Genomic DNA, 24,855 nt, shown 5'->3' on the forward strand with positions numbered 1-24,855 from the left:
TTAAAAGAGTGTAACTATCAAGATATAACTCAACATCACCTCTCTGGTACTTCAGTGATCCTCAGGTGAGCTGTCTTGCCCCTCCTGTGTCAGCAACACTTTCATCAGAGCACCACTTCAGGGCTCTAGGATTATCAGTCCACCACATACACTAGGCTGAAAGCTCTTTAAAGGCAGCACTCAAGTCAATTGTGTGAATCTCCAATGCTTTGAGATGTCTGACACATGGTGGACATATAGAAAATATCTGACAAATGATTAGATGTCCCCTAAATACCTACTCTTGTTAAAAAGAAACCACAACTATGTTACAAAATACACTATGAAGAAAACATTAGACCAGTTACTCTAGTTTCTCAGAGGGTATATTTAGAATCTCGGTGTTTTACTTAAGATCGAGTGATTCTAAATGGAAAATGTATAATAACGTGACAGTCTCTATCTTTTGTACTAAGGCACCATTAATATGTTCACATCAGGTAGTAAATAATGACAGAGTTGTGAATACTTCTGAATTTCCAGGACTAATGGATCTGTGAAAGTTTATTAAATGAAGAATATACAAATGTTCTCACACTTCAATATGATCTTCATGTCTGACTAATGAAGATAAGAAAACAGACACACTTTATATTTTAAAAAATCAGTAACAGACATGTCACATTAAGTTCCTACAGTAATTTTTCTTAACCAGTGGACAAGCCCAGAAGGCCTCTCAGATCTTTACAACCAGAGATCCTAAAAGACAAAATTATTGTCATAAACTGACTTCACTTCCACCTGTTTAGAAAGGTATTCACCATGAGCAAACATCTCCTTGGAAGAACTGAAAAAATCCTCACTCATCTCAGTCTCCATAGGCCTTGATTCTCTCGGAAGCCCAATTGAGAAAGGCTACTAGCATATCCTATCACAAGACATCTGGGACCCCACCTTCAAATCTCAGACAGCAGCTACTAAAAGATAGCCAACAGGTTTTTAAAAACATGTCAACAAGGAGATCATATGCTTAGAAAGGTTGACAACTAACTCAAGGCAGAGTGTTATATTAAACTGCCCTATACATAACTTACTCACTTGCTTTTAATTTAAAACTTCATTTCTAAGTAGCACTTGGCAATGGAAGGTAGTACAGGCAATGGATGGAGGACAGGCATAGGTTTATATCCCAGTGTTGTCACTTTCCTTATACGAGTTACTTCTGTAAGATTTAGTTTCTACTTTATAAAATGGAAATAATAATACCCATATCATTGGATAACACAAATAACACATTGTATAGGGCCCAGGATGCAAAATGTGTCAGATATCAGCTGTGCAAATAAAAAAAAAAAAAGGAGGGGTAGTCTATATGGCATTCTGGTTCCTCCTCACCTATAGCCAGTACTTAACCATATATTATAATCGTTAGAGTATCATAATTTCACCATTCATTCAAATACCTACTGGGCCATCAGGAACAAGACATAGTACTGTGTGTCAGTTCCCCTAACAAGGCAGATATTTTGCCTTTGGTAATTCCTGGGTGATTGCTATTCAACAGATGCAGTTCTAAGCACTTCATCTATATTAACTAATTTATTCTTCACAGCAGCCCTAAGAGAATACTCCCATTTCATACATGAGGAAACTTAGGTGCGTTAAGCAAATGAACAAATGTTCAGAAAATTCACAATATTTGTGATAGGGAGTCTCTACCTACCTTTTCAAAGTTACCTTTTTCCAACTCTCCTCTTCTCACTCCTAAGGAAACATTCTCTCTTCCCTCACTTGTCAAGTCTCAGGTACATCTGATTCAGCATGTATTTACAACGAACATGAGTCATTTTAAATCTCTTTACCTTTCTGTTTACTCCCATTTCTCCTGTTAACACAACACTTGGTTTCTTTGTCTCAGAAAAGGTGCTTTTTATAATGTCCACAAAACATGTACAATTCATCAAGAAGGAAAATGCTTTAAGTCACTTTATTTTTCTTCTCTGGCCTTAGTATTTAATAACATATCAGATATCACAACTATGTTTTTAAAAAAGAGAGAGAGAAAGCACACACCTCTTTTTTCTTTTGTTCTGGGAAGAATACTAGGCTAGGAGCTGGATGACTTGATTTCTACATCTGCTTTTGCAACAGTGTTTGCGTGGACTAGTCATATAACTCCTCTAGATTTCAGTATTTCCATATGTAAAATGTGCAACTTTGTCTTAGATGATCATTAAAGGTTCTTCCAAATTTATAATTTTATGATTTGTTTTTAAACCAAAAATACTCTGGTTCTTCAAAGCCACTCAGCAACAAGGCTTTAAGGGTTGCATTAATGACACTGACACCTGAGCTGGAGGTTCAGTTTGACACATGTGCAAAGCAGAGATTGATGAGCCCATTCAATCCTTTACTTCTTCTAAGATACATAAATCCAATGCATTAGCAACTGAAAAATAAAACCTACAGCAGTATCAACTAACTACCTCAGTGAAACAGTGACAGATTTTTCTAACTAGCAATAGAAATGCATGACTAGGTAAAGAATGTCGGGAGACAATTCCCCACAGGTCTCTCGTATTTCTGCACATCTTAAAAGCAGAGGCATAAACAGCCTGGTGCTCTAGACTATCTTTTCATAGATACTTGTAGAGTGAACAGATTTGGAAGATAGAAATAGTCGCCCTCTACAGCAGAGGGTAGTTTGTTTGCTTTCAAATACATTAAAGATGTCTCCCTCCAAAGCAAAGGTGCATCAGGTTTGCTTGAAGCCTATTATAAAAGACTGGGGTTTCCTAAACTCGGGATTCCTCTCCTGTAACCCAAGCATCTCCATTTGCAAATGTCACTGGCTCTTGTCATGCTGCCCTGTGAGCACAGGTAACCACACAAGAAAATGATACCCTGGCTCCTCCTCCTACTACTACTGTGAGCAATAATTTGTAATAAAATATATAATAAAAAGACAGTATCAAACTCCTTTGTCTCTAACCCAGGAGTCTGAGTCTCCTACCAGGATCCACAAAACTGTGGCAGGCTAATTTGTTAGCTTGAAAGTATGGTAAAAATCTCAGATCCTTCACAGTAGTAGATAGAAATGGAGGCTTAATAATTCATGGCTAAGAAGACAAAATATGAGCCACACCCCTTCCAAATCCAGTTACCTCTACAATGTGATGGTGACATTCTATAAAGCTCTACACAAGTTATTTTAATGTTTAATTTCCCACGTGGCAATTTTGTCCACGAAGATCTTTACTTATAAGAAATCAAAATTCAGATAAATGTATGACATGCTTCATTGAAGATGACATTTTGAATGTGCCAGCAGTCTAAACTGCAATTAAACCAATTATGAAGTTTTCACATGTCCTATCAAGTCTGCCAAGACATGCTATTATATAATACTAGCAATTCTCTGAATAGTTAGAAATTTTCTATTGGAAACTTATAAATTTTCAACTGGGAGCTGTCTAAATGTTCTCAATGTAACTTCTTAAGAAAGGACTAAACTAAAAAAAGCAAACCATGCCAGATTTCCCTGAAAAATTTAGCTGCCTTCAAAGTACCACTGGCTGTAGAAAGCACAGGAAGCCAGATTTTTAAGGCAAACATTCCTCCTTCCTTTCTTGGCTACTGCTATGCCAAGATCAAACAAGAATCAGCAAAGACCAAAGCAATGGTGAAACTGGAACCTCTTTATTGCCTAGGAATTGGGCAAGAACATGTTAATTCTGTCTTTAAAAAAAAAATGAAACCATGTTTGTTTAAAAGAAGTACTTACACTGCAAGCCATTGCTCAGATCTCCTACCAGTCTAAAATAAAAAACATTATTATTAAAAACCTCTACCTACATTCAATGAGATCTTCATTTTCTTTCTTTAGAGAAATATATGGGAAATACAGGTGATTTGGTAATCCGTTAGATAGGGAATCAGAATCTAGGAATATTAAAGGGGACCAAAAAATTATTTTGTAGGGATGCTATCCGGATTTATTTTTAGATTCAAAACATTTCAAAAATGTTACAATAGTATAATAGAGAAAATAGGAATGCAAAAGACTTTACAAGCCATTATTAACTCTTACAATACTCACATGAAGTAGGTATTACATCTCATTTTAGAGATGGGAGACAAAAGTTAAATAACTTACCGATATTTTGGACAGAACTGAATAATTCATTATAACTTAGTATCAGATAATTACTTCCCTAAATAAACAATTCCCTGACTACAATGGTATCATATAATAATATGAGGTTGAAACTGAATTAGTTTTAAAAATTAAACCAACTATAGCAACATTTAATTTCTAGATACAACAAATGACAGTCTCAAATGAAAACACAGGAAATCTCAAAGAGAATTTCAGCAGTGACAAGCATACAGTAGAAGCTCAGTAAGTAATTAAAAAATAAAATTTAATATCAAGGATTAGATGTAAGAAAAATATTATGGTCTCAGGCTAAAAGATCAACAGTTCTTGTTTTCCTTTCCATGTTTATTTCCCAGGACAATTTCCATGTACTGAAATACCTGAACACATCCATACCTATTTCAAATAGTAGATTTTTAAAAAATAAAAAAGACTGTACTATCTTTATTACTATAACTTTCAGTACTTAGCTATATTGAAGGCAGCTGGAATGAGGGATGGGGCGCACCAAATGCAGGGATCAACAAGGGTGTGGCTACCTTCAACTACCTTCGTCTGTTTCAGATAACCTCTAGGAGGAGTTTGGATCTGTGGTCCCACGGCAGGTGAATCACTCTCACAAATGATTTTCTGCCAGCCTTGCTATGACAGTGCTGTGGAATGGGGCATGGACTTCTCATCTCGATCAACTGGGAACAGCCACTTAGTTATGTGAAGCCAACACGCTAAACTGTATAAGCCTGCAGACTTTTACCAGTCTTCCAAGTAACAAAATGGAGACAAGTGGTGAGACACTGAAGAAGTGACATGTTTGAATTTGTCATTCAACAGACCTTATTTTAAAATTAAGATAGTATTCCTAAAATATCATAATCAACAGAAATAACCAGATGTCATGGTACACGATGAGAAAAGATGAAATGATGAGAAAAGATGAAAATATAAATCACGGATTTAAGAATTTAAAAATTCGGGCCGGCCCGGTGGCTCACTCGGGAGAGTGCGGTGCTGATAACACCAAGACCCCGGGTTCGGATCCTATATAGGGATGGCCGGTTCGCTCACTGGCTGAGCGTGGTGCTGACAACACCAAATCAAGGGTTAAGATTCCCTTACCGGTCATCTTTTTAAAAAAAAAAAAGAATTTAAAAATTCTTAAATTACATTATTAAATTTTACCAAAAAAAAGTACTACTCTTATAAAATGTTTTAATTAAAAACCTAATCTATATTTTATATTAATTTATTCTGAAGAGGTTTGAAAAACCAGAAACATTTCAATAATGTCATACATTGTCTAAAGCATCTTTTGGACACCATATTATCAACTTTACTAGCTTCAAAAAGTAGCAGATATCTGCAAAATGTGGCAAGAGACCAATCAATTTATGTGAAGTCTCAGAATGGTAGGCACCAGAACTAAAATTAAAATCCCAAATGCCAGCCCATTTTCTAAGAATTAGTCACTAACTATTTATTAAAAGTCTATTGCATGCCTATTGAGAGCTACTCTCTGTCCAGTAATGAAAAGAAATGTAAGACAAGTCTTTTATCTCCAGTAATTATTACTCTGTTTAAGCAACAAGACTGGCACCTTCAGGCCAATGTGTCGTAAGTACCTACACTGGACAGGTCGAGACTCTGAACTTTTATGTTTCGCACATCCACTTCTGACAGAAGCGAGGTAGCCACAGCCAGATTTTCTCACATGTAACTTTCTTTTTTCCCTAGTCTCTTCTCCCGGCTCCTACCCCAATAACTAGCCCCTGGGCCAGAAACTGACAATGACCCACGGGCTGCTATGAAGAGATGTGCAGGGCCAACTGGGTTCTTTCTCTTGGTAATCTGAATGGGGAAATAAGAAGTAACTGTACTAGCAGCAGCTGGATCCAAAGTAAAAAGGCCTAGCAGCTGAACTGAGGGCAGCCTTAGCAAGTGGAAGAAGCCGTTGAAGGTTTAAGATAAAACAAAAAGCATAGAAGAGTAGGAAGCTAGTTGGGGAAAAAAGACTTGTGGAAAAAAGACTTGGGGAAAGAAGAGGTGATACCAGAAACTACCTCAACTTTTTTCTAGTTCCAAGCCACACTTATGCAGATTCAGGAGTGTAGCTATGAAAGAACAAGGGAGTGTAATGATTCGGTAAGGCTGGATCACCAGCCACATGTCAAGTAGCAACCAAAGATTAAGAGTAAAGGACAGACCATGTGGCTCTAAAACCAGATTTCTCATCCTCGGCACTACTGACCATTTTGGGCTGCGTAATTTTTTGCTGTTGGGGCTGTCCTGTGCATCAAAGAATGGTTAGCAACTTCTCTGGTCTCTACCCACTAGATGTCAGTAGCAGCCTCCTCCCCAGTTATGGGAACCAAAAAAAAAAAAAAAAGACCCAACTCCAGCTATTGTGAAATATCCCCTGGGGACAAAATCACCCTCTGTGGAGCGCCAGTGCTCTAAGCAGATTGGATTTTAACCTCCTGGCAGTGGGAAGCCATTTAATGATTTGAAGCAAAGGAAGCAATAGGATCAGATCTGCTTTTCACATGGATGCAGTGGTGTAGAGGGAGATTGTGGTGGGGTGAAGAGAGAGTCAGAAAGACCAGCAGACTACTAATATAGTTTGGGTAAAGACGGTGAACACCTGAATCAAGGCAATAGCAATGGAGACAGAAAAGAGGGTATGAATGCAAGTTTCAACAGCAGGGTCAGACACAACATCAAGGCTGAACAAGATACAGAATTTGACAGAGAGAAATGTCACTGAATTACTTGCAGGTTTCTGGCTTGGCAAATTTAGGTGGCTGTGGTAAGACCCATGATGTAGGATAGGGAATTTAAAAGGAAGAGTAGGTTTAAAAATGAGTTTCTTCAGTTTTAAACATAATAAAAGTTTGCAGTAAGTATGGGATATCCTGGTAGTGAATCTAGTAAAGCCAGTGCTCAGCTAGCTAACACATATGAGCACACATTATGTGCCAGGCCTTTTACAAATATTAATGACTTAATCCTCACCATAATCCTTTGAGACAGCAACTACTGTCACCCCCATCTTACAGATGGGGAAACTGCTGCATAGAAAAATTAAATGACATCTCCATAGCTAGTAAGTTTTGGAGCTGGGATCCCAAACTCTGACAGTCTACAGAGTCTGTGCTCTTACTCATAATACTCGTACTATAGTGGCTGCCAGTATAGTGAAAGAGAAAGAAAGATCTAGATTATAAATTTAGATTTCGGTGGTGTTCAGTAAACGATTAGACAGTAGGTGAAGTCATAGGCATATATGTGATCTCCCAGGGAAAATGTGTAACGACTGAACAAAGAAAAAAACAAGACAGAATGAGATGCTAGAGAAACTATCTGTTAAGCCATGGGTGAAGAGAAGCCAAAGGAAAGAATAGAGGAAATAAGGAAAAGTCTTTTTTTTTTCCTGCTGCTGGCCATACAGGGATTGAATCCTGGACCTTGGTGTTATCAGCACCACGCTCTAACCAACTAAGCTAACTGGCCAGCCCAAGGAAAAGTCTTAAGGGCAGGTATTAAATAATATCTTTGTAACCCACAATAATCCTCTGCATATAATCTACTCTTTATAAAAGTTTTTAAACTGAATTAATAACCTCATAATCCCACATAATAAATAAATCAAACATCCATGCTTATAATATGTTAAAAAGACTTCATAAAGTTGAACAGATCATATCTGTATATAATTTTTCTCAGACACCAAGAGTCTGTAAAAGATGTATTGTCATTAAATATAAACAATAGCCTAGGCCGGCCCGGTGGCGTGTGGAGTGCGGCGGCGCTCCCACCGAGGGTTCGGATCCCACATACAGACCGGTTCCCGCTCACTGGCTGAGCGAGGTGTGGGCGCAACACCGAGGGTTGCGATCCCGTTGCCGGTCCCAGTCCGGTACAAGCGCGACACTGAGGGTTGCGATCCGTTGCCGGACACAAAAAAAGACAAAAAAGGAAAAAAAAAACCAAAAAAAAACAATAGCCTAGACACCACAAGAAATTGATCCTTACATTTATGCCCAGGTAAGAACGTTTTTAAAAACTTTATTCAAATCCTTTCATAGCATCGAAACATGTTATTCTGTTTTGCATTTTGTTGAAGATCACAAGACAGACTGGCTCCTCTAAGTTTTGCAACTGACAGATTAAAAATTGTGTAGTCTTCCTAAAAGAGGATTTAGAAAACGTGTATGTGAAAACTGATTACTTCCCACTCAAAGGAGTTACAGAGCATCTGGTGAATCTTGAGTTGCACTGCTATAATACAGACTCTTCTATGTGTCTAAACAGTTTTTGTTAGGCATTTCTTATGCTTTACCATTCCACACACTAAACACAAACATGTAATAGAAAATGAGTTCTCTCAAGATACAAAAAAGCTAGGCCCCATTTCCAACTCAAGACAAGTGTTTTCTGAGGGAATAAATCTTGTTTTCCAGGCCCAAACTCAAAGTGTTTTCCAGACTTTAATGTGCATACAAATCATTTGGGGATCTTGTTAAAAAGAATATTCTGATTCAGTGTTTCTGAAGCAAGGCCCACACTCTGTGTCTCTAACAAGCTCCCTCCTGGATAACACGGATGTTCTGGTGCTTACTGGCCATTCAAATGTGGTCCTTGGAAAAGAAGCATTGGCAGCACTTGGGAACTTTTTGGAACTGCACTTCTCTCAGTGTGACAAACAGAGCATGAGTCACCTGCTGAAATGGATGACCCTGGAAATTCACCTTAAACTCTTTCCTTCAAAATCCATTTATAACTCATTTAACTCACATTTTCTTTTTTGTTGTTATCGCAGACCAGATCTTCCTTTCTCTCTCTATTCCTTCCATTATCCTAAACTGTGAGTCTAACACCATGCCCTGCCACAATAAGACCCCTGCTCACTCTTTCAGGCTTCTCGCCTATAATCCTTATACACATCAGCAACATGCCAATTAAATGATACTGGTTATTATCTACATGTAAACCATCCTCTCTTAGCACATCCTCTCTTGTTTTGGTTTGGTTGGTTGTGATTGACGTTATTCCCTATCAGTGCAGTTTCTAATGCCATTCCTCTCTGCCTAATCTCTCAACGAGATGTGATCTCACCATTCTCTGAACCACTCACTCACCCCCCCCACTGTAGGAATTTTTCTTTCACTGGGATATTTACCACATTCTGCTGTATATGAGATCCTTGTATCTTATATGTGCAAGGATAGGGTCCTTATCTTATCCTTGCTACTGAACTGTAAGCTATGTGAGGGCAAGAACATTTATTATTAATTTTGATATTCCCTGTATTGCTTAACATAGTTCCTCACTCATATAATGCTAAATAAAAATCCACTAAAATGAAGTAAAGCACTACTCATTATTGAGTAGTATATTCAATATTTAGATAAATTTAAATATTCCCACATCACAAATCTAAATTATGTTTCTTATTTCTTCAAATATGATTGGTTTGTTTTCTAGTTTTGTCATCACAGATAAAAAATTGGGCACAATGCTTTATTTGCATTTTTTCTTCCAATTCTTACATCTAGAAATTTTTTATTTAATTTTGCTTAATACATTTTATCATAACTTCAATTCTGAATCAGCTCATTTGGCATTTTCATAGTGAACAGACCAAATGTTCATTAAGGAAAATTAATCTTATAATGAAATCTTCATGAAACCATTATAAAACTCCACAAACACAGACAGTAAAACAGACCAAAAAGCAGCAGAGAAATCACTAAAACTGTCATGCTGAAATAAAGAATGGTGAAAAACGTCAACTTCTGGAAACGAAAGGTTCTCCAGAATTAACCAGAAGACTCCAAGATATGAGAAGACAGCTATGTTTACTTTAAATCATGAAGTTCTGTTAGTCCAAAATCAGCCAACCAGACTATCTCTCAAGTACAAACCCAAAAAACAAACTAATAGAATGTATTAAAACCAGACATAAATTTAAAAAGTGAGTCAATGCAAAATATTGTCTCCTAAATACTGCAGATAAATAAACAGATGAAGAAAGTAAGTTATTTCTGAATAATAGTTAAAAATGAGCCCAGGTTATTAAATGTCTAGCCAATGGACAGAATGTGAGATCAGGGGCTATAAGAGATATGGAGTTGTGATCACCACCAATAACTGGAAAATAAAAACCAATGATCAAAACTGCATTTCCCTAAAAGCATAAATTAAAGGAAACAATATGACCTCACTGACTCATATAAAAAATGTTCTACTCAAGAGCTGCTAGGACAATACTGAGCAGCCTATCAGAAGGTAAAGAAGCTCCTGCATATATTAAAGACCTCTGCAAATGATATTCACTCATGACTGATTAAACAGCTTTCATACCCTTAAAGATCGTGTGTTTGGCAAAGTGTGGGGAAGAGACAGGGGTTTCTGGCAGACAGAATATATGGCTCTTCGGCATAACTTCGTATAGCATACATTATACGAAGTTATACGAATATGGCTCTCCCCCAAATGTCCACATCCTAATTCCTTGAACTTGTGAATATGTCACTTTCCATGGCAAAAAGGGCTTTGCGGTTGTGATTCCAATCTTGAGATGGGGAAATTATCCTGTATGTTATCCGGGTAGGGCCAAGAAAAACACAAGAGTCACCAGAGTGGAAGAGGTAGCCACAAGAGGAGGTCAGAGTGATGAGATGTGAGAAAACCTACTGCTGCTGGCTTAGAAAATGGAGGAAGGGGCCAAGAGCCAACGTATGCAGGCAGCCTCTAACAGCTAGAAAAGACAAAAAAAAAAAAAAAGTAGACCCTCCTCTAGAGCCTCCAGAAAGGAACACAGCCCTGTTGACATCTTGACTTTAGACTAGTGAGACCCACATTGGACTTCTAACCTAGAGAACTGTAAGATAACAAATATGTGTTGGTTTAAGCTAATTTGTGTTAGTTTGTTACAGCAGCAAAAGGAAACTAATACAAAGGTAAACTGCTATGAAAAGAATTCTCTAAAACAAACACAGATAACTCCTTCAAAGTCTGTGATGCTCTATAAAATGCTCAGCAAATATGTTAACATTTAGTCTGCATTACTAAGAAATATACCTGCTCCTCTGTAAAAAGGTAACACACAGCACTTAAACTAGATTCTATTAAAAGATTGAAAGTAAATACAATTAACTTTGATTGACAAGTTGGGTTAGAAAACAAAACAGAACAAGATATATGCAATCAAACAAGAAGGTGATAAAAATTAAGCAAGAAAATTTGATATTCCGTGCAGATAACATTTAAAAGGGACCACCACAGAATCCTTCTCAACAGGTCAGCCACAAAGCAAAAATCATTATTTCTTTTAAAGCTTATATTTACCTGATGATTCTCTGGGCAGCATACTGGTGGAGAGAGCGAAACTGTGCTGACATATTTGCTAAAGCTGCCAAACAATTTGTGTGAAGGTACTTGTCCTGTTAGAAAACAGCAAGTTTAAGACATACATCAAGGCTTCTCTATATTTTAAGAAAAATTAACTAGAAGCAAATGTAAACTCAATTGTTACTGATTTTAGAAAGTTCAGATCCACAATCCCTTTTCTCTAATTCCCAAATCCATAAAGCACAGAAAATTCAGTTTTTTCACAATTCGTTTGGAAGCAACACCTGACACAAAAAATTATGATGCTATTGGTAGTCTTCGTTATTCTCACCACGTTAAATATTGAAATATTTTGATGCAGAAATACTAATGTTTAATTACAGTGTGCTGCTTCAGACCTTAATGGTTACACATAGTACAGCATATACACTGTAATTATCTTTTTAAAATCCAAAAAAGCCTCCATTCTAAAAGACATCTGGCTCCTAGGGCTTCAGGCAAAAAATATGTACATGCATCTACATTAGTTCCACAGAGGGAAATAACTGAAAACAGTTCAGAAAAGTGGAGCACTTCTCTTAACTGTGCATTCTATAGATTGCTTCTCTTTGACAATTTATTTCTGTGGACCAGAACTGAAATTTGCTTCCAGTTACTATAAACAGAATCCAGTAGAAATTTTTTACTCTGTATTCTCTCTCATTGACTTTTCTTTCCCATCTGAATTCATATTTTCTCATATCTTCTTAATTTCTGTTCTTGCTGCTTTTAAAAGGCAAATCAGTGTTATCACTCCAAAGATATACAGTAGCTTTTGTCTAAATGTGCAGCACTGTTTATTTTCTGTTTCATGTAAGATATTTTTGATTATACAACCATGAAACATTAACAAACAGATATTACATTAGAATCATGTAATACAGTGACTATATGCTGATCTGTATTTTTCCACCATATTTCATGAGAATTTTGGCACTCTAAAACTTGGAATTGCTTTAAACCATAGTCTTAATTCTACTATATGTGAAAAGATAGAAAAACAGCTATGGAATACTTACTCTTGTCCTTGTCATGTTGTATTGAATGGTTCTTATTACGACTAGTATCAGGAGACTCCCTAATGAAATTTCAGTTAAAATCCGTTCTGAATACCAAGTAATATTTTTTAATATCTGTAATGAGAAAGAAAAATTTAAGTAAAAATGATTGCTTTAAGGAAAAAAAAATTACTCCATGTCCACAGTTTTTGAGAAGTCATGACTTTGCTCCGAAGATGAATTAAGCAGTACACAGAAGTAAATGTGGGATTTTCAGTTCAAGTAAGCAAACTGTGCTGATGTGTTTACTTTTCCTTCCTCCTTAATGAGAGAAGAAAAAAAAAAAAAAAAACAAGTGTGGATATCATTAGTAGACAAGCAATTGTATCTGAAAGAGATATGGCACATAGTTTGATAAAAGTGGCAGAAAAACCAATCAGAGCTTAGCAGTTTGAAAGCAAAAATAAGGAAAGCTAGGTGCTTCTAGAAAAGCAAGTAGAGCTTTCCCAACAGATTGCAGAAAACCTCCACGCTTGTGTTTAGGAGAGGCCAATGTTTAAATGTTTTCTAAATTAAGTTGAAACATTTCCACAGTAGATTTGTAACATGGGTATCAGACAGACACAAAAACCGAACAGCACAGCAGCCAATTATGGGCTATCACAAGTACATAAAAAGAAACAACAACAACAACAAAAAACCCCACAAACCAAAACAGGCTTCACTGAGCACTAGAAATCCCTAATATTCTCTTCCATTAAGGTTATTTCTATATCCTTTCTCTTTGACTCATGGAGAGCCAATGTGCCACATTCTTTTCTATCTATGCCTGAAATAGGAAGAGACAGGGCTGAGTCTTGCTTCTCAACTGAGAAGATATAGTCATCTGCAAAGCACAGCAGACCTCCATCATTCACAGTTGCCAAGGGAGGTCCCACCACCTTCCAAACCAATGAATCCAGACTTGCATTTATAACTACGGATAGACAACAAACACATAACAAAAGGTGAAGAAATTCAACAACCTAAAAGATATGCCAAAAGCACAGCAGACCTCCATCATTCACAGTTGCCAAGGGAGGTCCCACCACCTTCCAAACCATTGAATCCAGACTTGCATTTATAACTACGGATAGACAACAAACACATAACAAAAGGTGAAGAAATTCAACAACCTAAAAGATATGCCAAACCTAATTAAAGCTCTGTTCTAATTACCAGCTGTATGTGAAATACAGAGGATAGAAGAACATGTTAAATAACATGAAGATATAATCAGCCAAAGACAAATTCTGCTAAACAAATGACCCAGTGTCTTCAACAAATCAGTGGTGTAGTAAGAGGGAGGGGGAGAGACTATTATACATTTAAGAGTCTTAAGGACTAAAGTGTAATAAGTAAACTTTAAAATTTGATTCAAACGGATGTCTTTTTACAGTTGATTTTAGATAACTGAAGGAGGAATAAGTTCTGATATTCTATTGCACGGTAGGGTGACAACTTTGTGTCTTATGTAATAGCTAGAGCAGGGGCTTTTGAATGTTTTTGCCACAAAGAAATGATAAATATATGAAGTGACTGATACATTTACTACCTCGACCGGATTATTATACAACATGTATATGTATCAAAATATCAGATTGTACCCCATAAGTGTGCATAATTACAATGTGTAAATTAAAATAAAATTTAAAAAAAGATAATTGGAGAAAATAGAGTATTAGTAGGAATTCAAAAATTACTGTTGATTTTGTTGGATGTACTAATGGTGTTATGGTTATATATTAAAAAGTCCATACTTGCTAAAATACTTACCAGTGAAATTATATACAAATACATATGATTTATAAGATTTGTTTAAAAAGACTATTGCCAAAATGTAAAAAGTGGTAAAGGCAGATGAAATAAGAACAGCAAAATGTTGCCAATGAGTACATGGGGATTCATTCTACTATTTTCTCCAATGATGTTTAAGTTTGATAGTGTTCATAATAAAAAGTCTACTAACCAAATAATGAATTGTGAAACAGAAAAAGCAAAGCAAAGAGACCTCCAATTAAACAGAGATGATGTAGGAAGCTGGATTTTTTTTTTAATTCTAATTAGTATATTTGGTGAGATTTGACAGAATACTGCATCCATAAAAATAAGAACATGCTCTATGAAAAGGGAAAATCAGAGAACAAAGAAAAATTGCTTAAGATCAAAAATATGATGGCTAAAATTTGGGTGAGAGAGAAAAATTTGCAGAATGAGCACTATGGAAAACTGAATTTGTGATTTAAAAGACCAAAGTGAGAAGTTCTTCACAGAAACTATAAGAGAAAAGTGGAGGTCTAATATCCACTTCATAAGAGTTCCAGAAGTAACAGACTAAAAGAAAAATAGAAAAATTAACAATACAACATTTCTTTGAGAGGAAGAAAACATTCAACATTCCAAGCAGAAATATTGAAAAAATAATCAAAACATTCTGGTAAGATTTATGAATTTATTATATATAATTCTCATCATCCAAAATTTGTGGAGACCTGTTTCTGGTTAACATATGATCAATTTTGGCAACTGTTCTACATGTACTTGAAAAGAATCATATCCTCTAAATCTTGGTTGCAATGTCCTAAGCTATGTTTGTGATGAGCAAAACTTTCAGCCAAAAAGTAAAATCTAGACTTAAATTACTTAGACTTACACCCTCAAACAAATGTAATATAATTTATTTGTATTTAAAATTGTAAATCTTAGAAGGAGGAGGGAGGGAGGTTTTGGTAATGGGCCACAATAATCAACCACATTGTATATCAACAAAATAAAAAAAATAATAAATATAATAAAATAAAATAAAATTGTAAATCTTAGTATGAAAGACTATAAACCGGACTTCTAGAAGCAGTATACTGTGTTACTTATTCTGTGTAGACATTAATTTTAAATAGGAATTAGTTCTACAGTTCATAAATAAAAATCATTAATTACTCTATATCTGTACATTCTGTAACCACTCGCTTTAATTAACCTAAGTTTAAATTATCGTATGCAGATTTTATATATCAAATGAAAAACAGAATGCATCATAAATTTTAAATCCAAGGTAGATGATACATAAATGGCTGGCTAAATACACCATAAGTTAGAATACAGAAAACATACTGCAAAGCTTTAAATGTATAAGAGCATAAATGGACTTTTTTTTTTTTTTTTTCTTTTTTTTTTCTTTTTTCGTGACCGGCAACGGATCGCAACCCTCAGTGTCGCGCCCGTACCGGACCGGGACCGGCCACAGGATGGCAACCCTCGGTGTTGCCCCCGCCCCTCGCTCAGCCAGTGAGCGGCCGGTCTGTATGTGGGATCTGAACTCTCGGCGGGAGCGCCGCCACACTTCCCAAGCGGCGCACTATAGCAGTGCGCCACTGGGCCGGCCCCATAAATGGACTTTTTAAATCAGGCTCAAATAGAAACTAATCTATAATTAAAAGATGGGGTATAATTTCAAAAATACAAATATTTTATAGAGTAAAAGTAACAGGTGGGCAGGAGAAGAAAGAACCTCAGTGCAAGAAACATTATAGTCACCAGATTGGAGCAAGAAGATAAGAGAATAAAACAACACTCAATAGTAGACAGTCCTATGGCAGTATCTTTGGGGTTCCCACCAGGCTGCCTGCTCCTGTGGAAAAACACTTTACAGGAGAGGGCATGCCACAGTGCTATAAACCTGGTGTAACTGTAGAAAAATAAAGTGTAAGCACTTCTATGTTTGATAGAAAGAGGATCAGAAAAGAGAAAGAAATGCCAAAAGGAATGAATGTGTCACAACTCCAGGCAGGAAAACAGGTAGGAATTGTGAAATCACAATTTTAAAGTCTTGATTTAGAAGAGTAGCAGACTGAACAAACAGGCTAGAGCCCAAATTTAATATCCTTAAACTCCACCTCTATGATTTGGAAAACAGAATAAAAGCACATTATTTATCTGGTAAGTAAAAGCCTTGAACTATACTAAAAAAGTGACTTGCATCTTAAAATTCATTTAACTGTTAACACAAGCAGATAGTATACACTCACTAAATGCTTACTGAATTTATACCAAATGTCATACTAATCTTGGTCCTACATACTAATTAAACAGATACTCTTCTTTGAGTAGATGAAGTAAATATGGACCATTAAACAATATATGTATTACAAATCTTAGGCTATCCAAATGGTAAAAAGAAGTGATAAAAAATATAATGTATGCTTGGGCTTATAAATAATAGGTGTATTGGGGTCTCTGACTGATAATGAGAGAAAATTAAAACAGGGCCAAGATGCATATGCTTAACTCTGAATCCTATCTTACCTTCTAATAGTTCCTCAGAAAAATTGCCAAAATCCTGATATTCTGACCCAAACTCCCAAATCTAGAGAAAGAAACAAGTTAGTGAGTCTCTCTATTTGTTTCTTCTCACTAAAGGGTAATGGAATGAGGTGTGAAAGAGAAAATAAAAACATTCATTTTCAAACGTGAGAAGGTGAGCAAAACAGGGTTCAGAAATAGTTTGTTAAGAAAATTACAGAAAACAAGACAATTAGGTCCACAGTTATAATTCCATACAGAGGTAATAATTTCCAAGTGAAAGCCCTGCCCCTTTCTCTTACTAGATACCCCCACCCCAACCCAGAGAGGAGACTGGAAGAGTCCTTTAAGAATCACCCATAAGAAAAGGACCACAGAGTAAGAGTTCCAGAGAAAGAGACTACATAGAGCAAGGTACAGTAAATACACCCAGCCACTGTAGTGCTTACTACTACAGAGGAACACATCAGCCAGGAGCACTAGACACTTGAGGAAAAGCCTGCAATGTGGCCAAAGACAGAGTCCAAGAAGAAAATGCATTATGTTTAAATATATTTTGAGGGGATTCTCAGTTCTGTTGAGGTACTGGGGGTTGAATTAGCGGTTAGTACATAAATAAAAAACAGGGCAATGATGTGCTACAGAAATAGTAAAATGTGTAAAAGAAAGGAAATGCAATTATCCTACACTACATTCCTGAGCTAGGAATAATAGTTAAGAAAAGCATAATAATGTAAAAGCCAAAGTTAATCAAAAATGGCAGTAACATGGAAAAGAAAGTCTATGTGATGGCAAATGCACTGGGCACCCAGAAGGAACGTGCATGGTCTGCAGGAAGAAGAGCTAATGATGCATCTTCCATCTTAGGAAGGTAACAGTTAATATCTACATCTGAAAAATCAAGAAATAACAGCATAAACATACTACTTAGAAACATGGACAGGTTGAAAGCATTTGTCTTAGGGGAGTAGGAATCAGGAATAGGGTAGACACAGCTCTGCTATTTTTCATTAAAACCTTGTACTTCTATATAAGTTTTTGTTTGTTTTTGGTGGCTGGCCGGTACAAGTTCTACATAAGTTTTAAAACTATGTATGTGTATTGTTTTGACACAAAGAAAATGCCAAAGAGTTAGATAAAACTAGTTTGGAAATAGAACTCTCCAAAATGACCAAAATTTAAAGAAGTTCTGTTACTCTCTTTCAAAAAAATATAAAGCAATTTCTCAACCTTCTCCCCTTCGTTCCCTCTTCCTTCTCTCATTTTGTATGTAAGGAGAAAAATGCTTAACAAATTCTGCCACAACTAAAAAGTGAAATTGAAATGGAGAAGAAAAATGAACCCCCTAACAGCAAAAACATTTGCATCAATTATTAAGGAACGATTTTCAGAGAGTTTTTAATAGTGGCTAATAGTTGTTCAGGGAAAAAAAAAGATCCATTTCATACATCTAAAGAAACATACCATTTCTAATTTCAGGTTCTCACAGAAACATCTACCAAAAGGAAAAGACAGAAGAAATGCTAATCAAAGTAATGGTAACTTACCACTTCATGAATGGATCTATTGAAGCCATCATCTTCTGTAAGAATCAACAATATTATAAGGGCCATATACACATGGTGTGAATTTCTTTCTTCAACATGATACAGAATCTCAAGAATTGGTAAAACCTAAGGAATAAAAGTTATAATTTATTATTTCAATATTTTATTATGAGACCAAATGTTTTAAACATTTACACTTTTACTTGGTACCCTTTGCTTTAATATCATAATTATATTTTTCTTTAGAGAATAAAACATACAAACCAGCTTCTGACTGAATGTACTTCCCATATGTATACCAGTAGAGAAATTCATCACTAACTCTGTGAAAGTATCTAAAAGTCTACCCAACATAAAGGTTGGATATGCAGAGGCCATTTAGGCTCATGGTTTAAGTTTTAATAAGTCACACCACCTTCCCCCAATCTAACCAAAAAGGGAGTGGGGGGAGCACAGCTGTTCAGAAATTAAAGAATATTTTAATTTATGTGTTTAGCATCACTTGTACTATAATGCTAATAAGTAAAAAACATATTTCAAATAAACAAATAATTAGCCTATTGCAACCCAAGGTGCATTTTTTCAATGTGTATATTGAGCTTACTCTTCAGTGTATCTGAAGCATTTCATTTATAATCCTGTTTATATATAGACCTATTCAGTTTATTTTATTTATTATTTATTTTTTTGGACTGGTAAGGGGATCGTGGCACGGTGTGGTCTGCACCACACTCAGCCAGTGAGCGCACCAGCCATCCCTATATAGGATCCGAACCCGCGGCCTCGGCACTACCAGCGCCACAGTCTCCTGAGTGAGCCACGGGGCTGGCCTGTTTAGTTTATTTTGAATCATTACTTTGACAAATTCAACTTGTTCATTCTTTACAAGGTAAGTAGATTACTGAAAGTGTCTACTAAATAGGGGCAGGCTAACTACATGTCTTATGTGAAAGTACTGTGAACACTATCCACTGAATGCTAGAAAAATGAACAAAAAATGTATAGTCTAAATCAGACAATAACCTGTAATGAGTAAATCATTCATATACACAAGTTCCTAAAGCACAGGCCAGTATATAAAGCCTACAAAAACAGGCTTATATACCCACAAAAACAGGATTGTACACCCACACATCAGGGCCATACATGTTTGGGGAGGCACACATACTGTAGGAGACTTCTAAAATGTAGCCCTGAGTGTTTTATTCTTTTACAAGTTGTAGCTGGAACTTCTTCTGTATGAAGTTCAGTGCATGAGCATTACTACATTCCAATAACTCAGTGTACCACAGTTACCAAAATAGTCTTTGCTCTTTTTCATATGTATAATCCTAGTATTCTTGCCTTCTGACATTATGTCAAATATAATACACTGTACTCACATTCCACATTACCTAATTAACATAGTTAGATTTCATAGCCATTTAATCGAACATCTGTTACTTCCAATTCTGCAGTTTTCAATATATATTTTATGTTATGTTGTTCTTTTTTCTGGCTAAGCCTGTAATAAACATATCATGACCATAATATGTAACACCTACAGTACCTAAAATGTTCTCAAGACCCTGTACTCTACTTGACAAGATAGACAAGTAAATGGTATTTCACACAAACAAGTAATAATAAACAAGAGTAAGCAATGGGTACAATGGGCTTACATCAGAATAGCACTTCAATTCTTCCTTTCAAATACTTTTACTGAGATATAATTAACATAACACACAATCCATCCATTTAAACTGCACAATTCGATGGTTTTCATAAATATGTGTAAATCACTAGAGTCAATTTTAGAACAGTTTCATCATGTTAAAAAGAAACCCCATACCCTTTAGCTATCACCACCCCACACATGCTAAACTGAAAGGGACTACTTTATGTCTCTATAGGTTTCCCTATTCTGGACTTTCACGTCAGTGGAATCATATAACATGTAGATTCTTGTGATTGCCTTCTTTCACTGAGCATGTTTCCAAGGTTCATCCATGTTGTAGCATGTATGAGGAGCTCATTCCTTTTTATACCAAATAATATTCCATTGTACAGACATACCACCTTTATCTGTTCTTCTGTTGATAGACCTTTGGATTGTTTCTAACTTTCTGGCTAGTATGAATAATGCTGCTGTGAACATACAGGTACGAGTTTTTCTGCAGACATACTTTACATTCTCACCAGTAGTGTATGAGAGATCAAATTTCTCCACATCCTACTCATCACTTGTTATCTTTTTTATTCTAGCTATCATTCTGGGTGTGAAGTGGTATCTCCTTGTGGTTTTGATTTGCATTTATCTGATGACTAATGATGTCAAGTATTTTTTTTTTAAATGTGCTTATTATTCACCATCTATATATCTTCACTGGAGAAATGTCTATCCAGATCTTTTGGTCATTTTTTTAATTGGGGTGTCCTTTTATTATTGAGTTATAAATACTCTTTATATATTCTAGATACAGTCCTTTACCAGATAAATGGTTTGCAAATATTTTCTCCTATTCTTTGGGCTGTTTTTTCACTTTCTTGATGTTGTCCTTTGAGGCACAAAACTTTTTATTTTGATGAAGTCCTATTTATCTGTGTTTTCTTCTGTCAATCATGCTTTCGTTATATCTAAGAATCATTTGCCAAATCCAAGGCCATGAAGATTTACCCCTATGTTTTCTTCTAAGAATTTTATAGTTTTAGCTCCTTTTAGGTCTTTGATCCACTTTGAGTTAATTTTGTATATGGGGTGAAATAAAGACCTAACGTTATTCTTTCACAAGTGGCTATCCAATTACATCAGCACCATTTGTTGAAAAGATTATTCTTTTCCACATTGATCTTGGTACCTTGACTGAAAATCAGTTGACCATAGATATATGAGTTTATTTCTGGACTCTCAATTCAATTCCATTGATCTGTTAGGTCCACCCTTGTGCAATTACCATACTAGATTGATTACTGTTGCTCTGGTAAGTTTTGAAATCACGAAATGTGAGTTGTCTTACTTTGTTCTGTTTCAGGATTGCTTTGACTATTTTGGGTGTCTCACAATCCCATATGAATTTCAGAATCTCCTTGTCAATTTCTATCAAGAAATCCACTTGGATTCTGATAGGATCTATGTTGAATCTGTAGGTCAGTTTGGCAAGTATTACCAATATGAATTTCAGAATCTCCTTGTCAATTTCTATCAAGAAATCCACTTGGATTCTGATAGGAACTATGTTGAATCTGTAGGTCAGTTTGGCAAGTATTACCATCTTTTGTTTTTTTTCCTTTTTGTCTTTTTTCGTGACCGGCAACGGATCACAACCCTCAGTGTCGCGCCCGTACCGGACCGGGACCGGCAACGGGATCACAACCCTCGGTGTTGCGCCCGCACCTCGCTCAGCCAGTGAGCGGCCGGTCTGTATGTGGGATCCGAACCCTCGGCGGGAGCGCTGCTGCGCTCCCAAGTGGCGCACTGTAGCAGTGCGCCACCGGGCCGGCCCAAGTATTACCATCTTAACAGTGTTAAGTGTTATGATCAATGAACGTTCGGTGTTTTTCCATTTCTTTTAACAATATTTTGTAGTTTTCAGAGTATAAGTTTTATACCTCTTTAGTTAAATTTATTCATAAGTATTTTATTCTTTTTGATGTTATTGTGCATAGAAATGTTTTCTTTTTTTTTTTTTTTTTTTTTTTTTTTTTTTTTTTTTTCGTGACCGGCAACGGATCACAACCCTCAGTGTCGCGCCCGTACCGGACTGTGACCGGCAACGGGATCACAACCCTCGGTGTTGCTCCCGTGCCTCGCTCAGCCAGTGAGCGGGAACCGGTCCGTATGTGGGATCAGAACCCTCGGGCGGGAGCGCTGCCGCGCTTCCCAAGCGGCGCACTATCCAGTGCGCCACCGGGCCAGCCCATAGAAATGTTTTCTTAACTTCATTTTCAGATTGTTCATTGCTAATGTATAAAAATACAATTTATTTTTGCATATAGATGTTGTATACTGATACTGTATCCTGCAACTTGCTGAACTCTTGGTTGGTTGTAGGAGAAGAAAACAGGAGTCATAGCATCCAGCTTTTGCCAGCTGCATGGATGGGTCACTGTTATAGAGAATAGAGGAGTAAGAGAAGGAAGAGTAGGTTGGGGGAAAAATGAGCCCAATTTTTACATGTTTGGTTTAAGGTGTCTATGAGACAGCCACTAGAGAGGTCTGGGGCAGCTAGACACATGGGCATGAGACACACGCAATCAGCACTGTAACAAGAGAATGGGATTTGATCAGACATTTTAGGCAGAAGTTCAGAGAACAAAAGACAGAAAGACAGAATCCTGCAGCAGGACACATTTAAAGGATAAAGGAAAATAATACATAAAAGATAAAGAACAGCAGTAGACACAGGTAGGAAAACCAGCAGAGTACAATGACCAGAAAGTAAAGATGCGCATGTGCAGGCGCATGGACTGCTTGCTTGTGTCCCTCAAAACTCCTGTGCTGAAACCCTCACCCCCAATAGGATGGTATTAGGAAGTAAGACCTTTGGGAGGTAATTAGGTAATGAGGGTGAAGCTCATGATGGGATTAGTGCCCTTATAAGAGACAGAAGAGAGCTTACTTCCTCTCTCTCTCTCTATTATGTGAAGACACAGCAAATAGACAGCCATCTGCACAGCAGGAAGCAAGCCCTCACCAGTTACCGAGTTGGCCAAAAACGTTATCTTGGAATTCCCAGCCTACAGAACTGTGAGAAATAAATTTCTGCTGTTTCAGCACCCAGTCTACGGTATTTTTGTTACAGCAGACAGAACTGACTAAGATGCGGGGATTGGGCAGTTTAATGAATAAAGAGGCAAACAGTGTCAAATACAGCAGAGCGGTCAACTAGGACAGTGAGGAAACATGCCCAATGGACTTAGTAACAGAGAGCTGCTGGTGAGGGAACTGTGGGAACAGAAGTTGCATCACAACAGGTTGAAAACAGAAACAGTAAGTAAACTAGTGAAGACAAAGACTATGGCCCAAGGCTTCAGAGAAACTTGGTCATGAAAAGGAAAAGGGGGAAATGCTAAAAAAAAAAGATATTTTTCCTTTGTGATTGTTATGTAAAAATCACACTCAGAAAATAAAGCACTATTAGTCCATCTAAAAGAAGACATGAAAAGCCTTATGTAATTTATTCTGACAATATATGACAAATCATAGACTGCATGTTATTGTAAATATGAATCTCATTTCTAGGAATCTATTCAGTGAAGCTTTAAATTAGTAAGCTATCAAAATGGCATGAGTTGCATATCCACAATATTTGTGTATGCCCAACACCTGACCCAAGAGCAGAAGACAGGTAGAGGCCCAAGGGAAACAGCGGCCAAACTTCTGCTTGACTAACACAAACAGAAATTAAAATGGTGACTGCTTCTTCTCTGAAAGAACACCAAATGGTGGATGACACCAGTGCAGCAGGAGGGCCTGGGCCCTAGGGGCCCTGAAATGAGAGGCCACGGAGGCCTCTGAGGAGGCTTCAGCAGCAGCACCCAGGGCCAGCATCACGGCCTCGGTCTGTGGAGCTCACAGAGGCAAAGCTGAGGACCAGAAGTGGATCCCCATCACCAAGCTGGACCACTTGGTCAAGGACATGAAGATCAAGTCCCTGAATGAGATCTATTTCTTCTCCTTGCCCATAAAGGAGTCTGAGGGCTGGCCAGTTGGCTCAGTTGATTAGAGCACAGTCTTGTAATACCAATGTCTCGGGTTCAGATTTCCTTACAGGCCAGCCACCACCCCCCCCCCAAAAGGAGTCTGAGATCAATGACTTTTTCCTGGACCATCCTTCAAGAATGAGGTTTTGAAGATTAAACTGGTGCAAAAGCAGACCTGTGCTGGACAGAGGACCAGGTTCAAGGCATTTGCTGCCATCAGGAACTACAATGGCCAAGTCGGTCTGGGAGTTAAGTGCCTCAGTGAGGTAGCCACCACCAGGGGCCATTATCCTGGCCAAGCTCTCTATTGTCCCTATGTGGATAGGCTACTGGGGTAACAAGATTGGCAAGCCCCACACTGTCCCTTGGAAAGTGACAGGCCACTGAAGCTCTGTGCTGGTGCACTCCCCCCCACCCCCCCGAGACACTGGCATCATCTTGGCCTCTGTACTCAAGAAGCTGCTGCTGATGGCTGATATTGATGACTGCTACACCTCAGCCAGGGGCTGCACTGCCACCCTGAGCAACTTTACCAAGGCTTCCTTTGATGCCATCTCCAAGACCTACCACTATCTGATCCTCAACCTCTGGAAGAAGACCAAGTCTCTCTATCAAGAATTCACTGACCATCCTGTAAAGACCCACACCAGAGTCTCCATGCAGAGGACCCAGGATCCAGCTGTGGCTACAACAAAGGATTTTTATGCAAGAAAAATGTAGTGAATTAAGTTTGTTTAAAATTTAAAAAAAAAAAAATGACTAA

The 24,855-nt window shown here is 37.2% G+C and overlaps 1 protein-coding gene and 1 pseudogene across 1 annotated transcript in view; one reads left to right on the plus strand and one right to left on the minus strand.

The window, feature by feature from the left end:
• LOC103598497 (dymeclin-like) overlaps window positions 1–24,855 on the minus strand; it is a 215,632-nt gene that overhangs the window by 126,485 nt on the left and 64,292 nt on the right. Inside the window, exons 5-7 of the mRNA XM_008582492.1 lie at window positions 18,411–18,536; window positions 12,547–12,660; window positions 11,486–11,580 (exon numbers count right to left, since the gene is read on the minus strand). Of these exons, the coding sequence (XP_008580714.1) occupies window positions 11,486–11,580; window positions 12,547–12,660; window positions 18,411–18,536 (335 nt within the window). The remainder of the gene's footprint in view (window positions 1–11,485; window positions 11,581–12,546; window positions 12,661–18,410; window positions 18,537–24,855) is intronic.
• Window positions 23,832–24,812, plus strand: LOC103598496 (annotated as a pseudogene).

The sequence above is a fragment of the Galeopterus variegatus genome, unplaced genomic scaffold, assembly GCF_000696425.1.
Source record: "Galeopterus variegatus unplaced genomic scaffold, G_variegatus-3.0.2 Scaffold2641, whole genome shotgun sequence".
Classification (NCBI taxonomy): domain Eukaryota; kingdom Metazoa; phylum Chordata; class Mammalia; order Dermoptera; family Cynocephalidae; genus Galeopterus; species Galeopterus variegatus.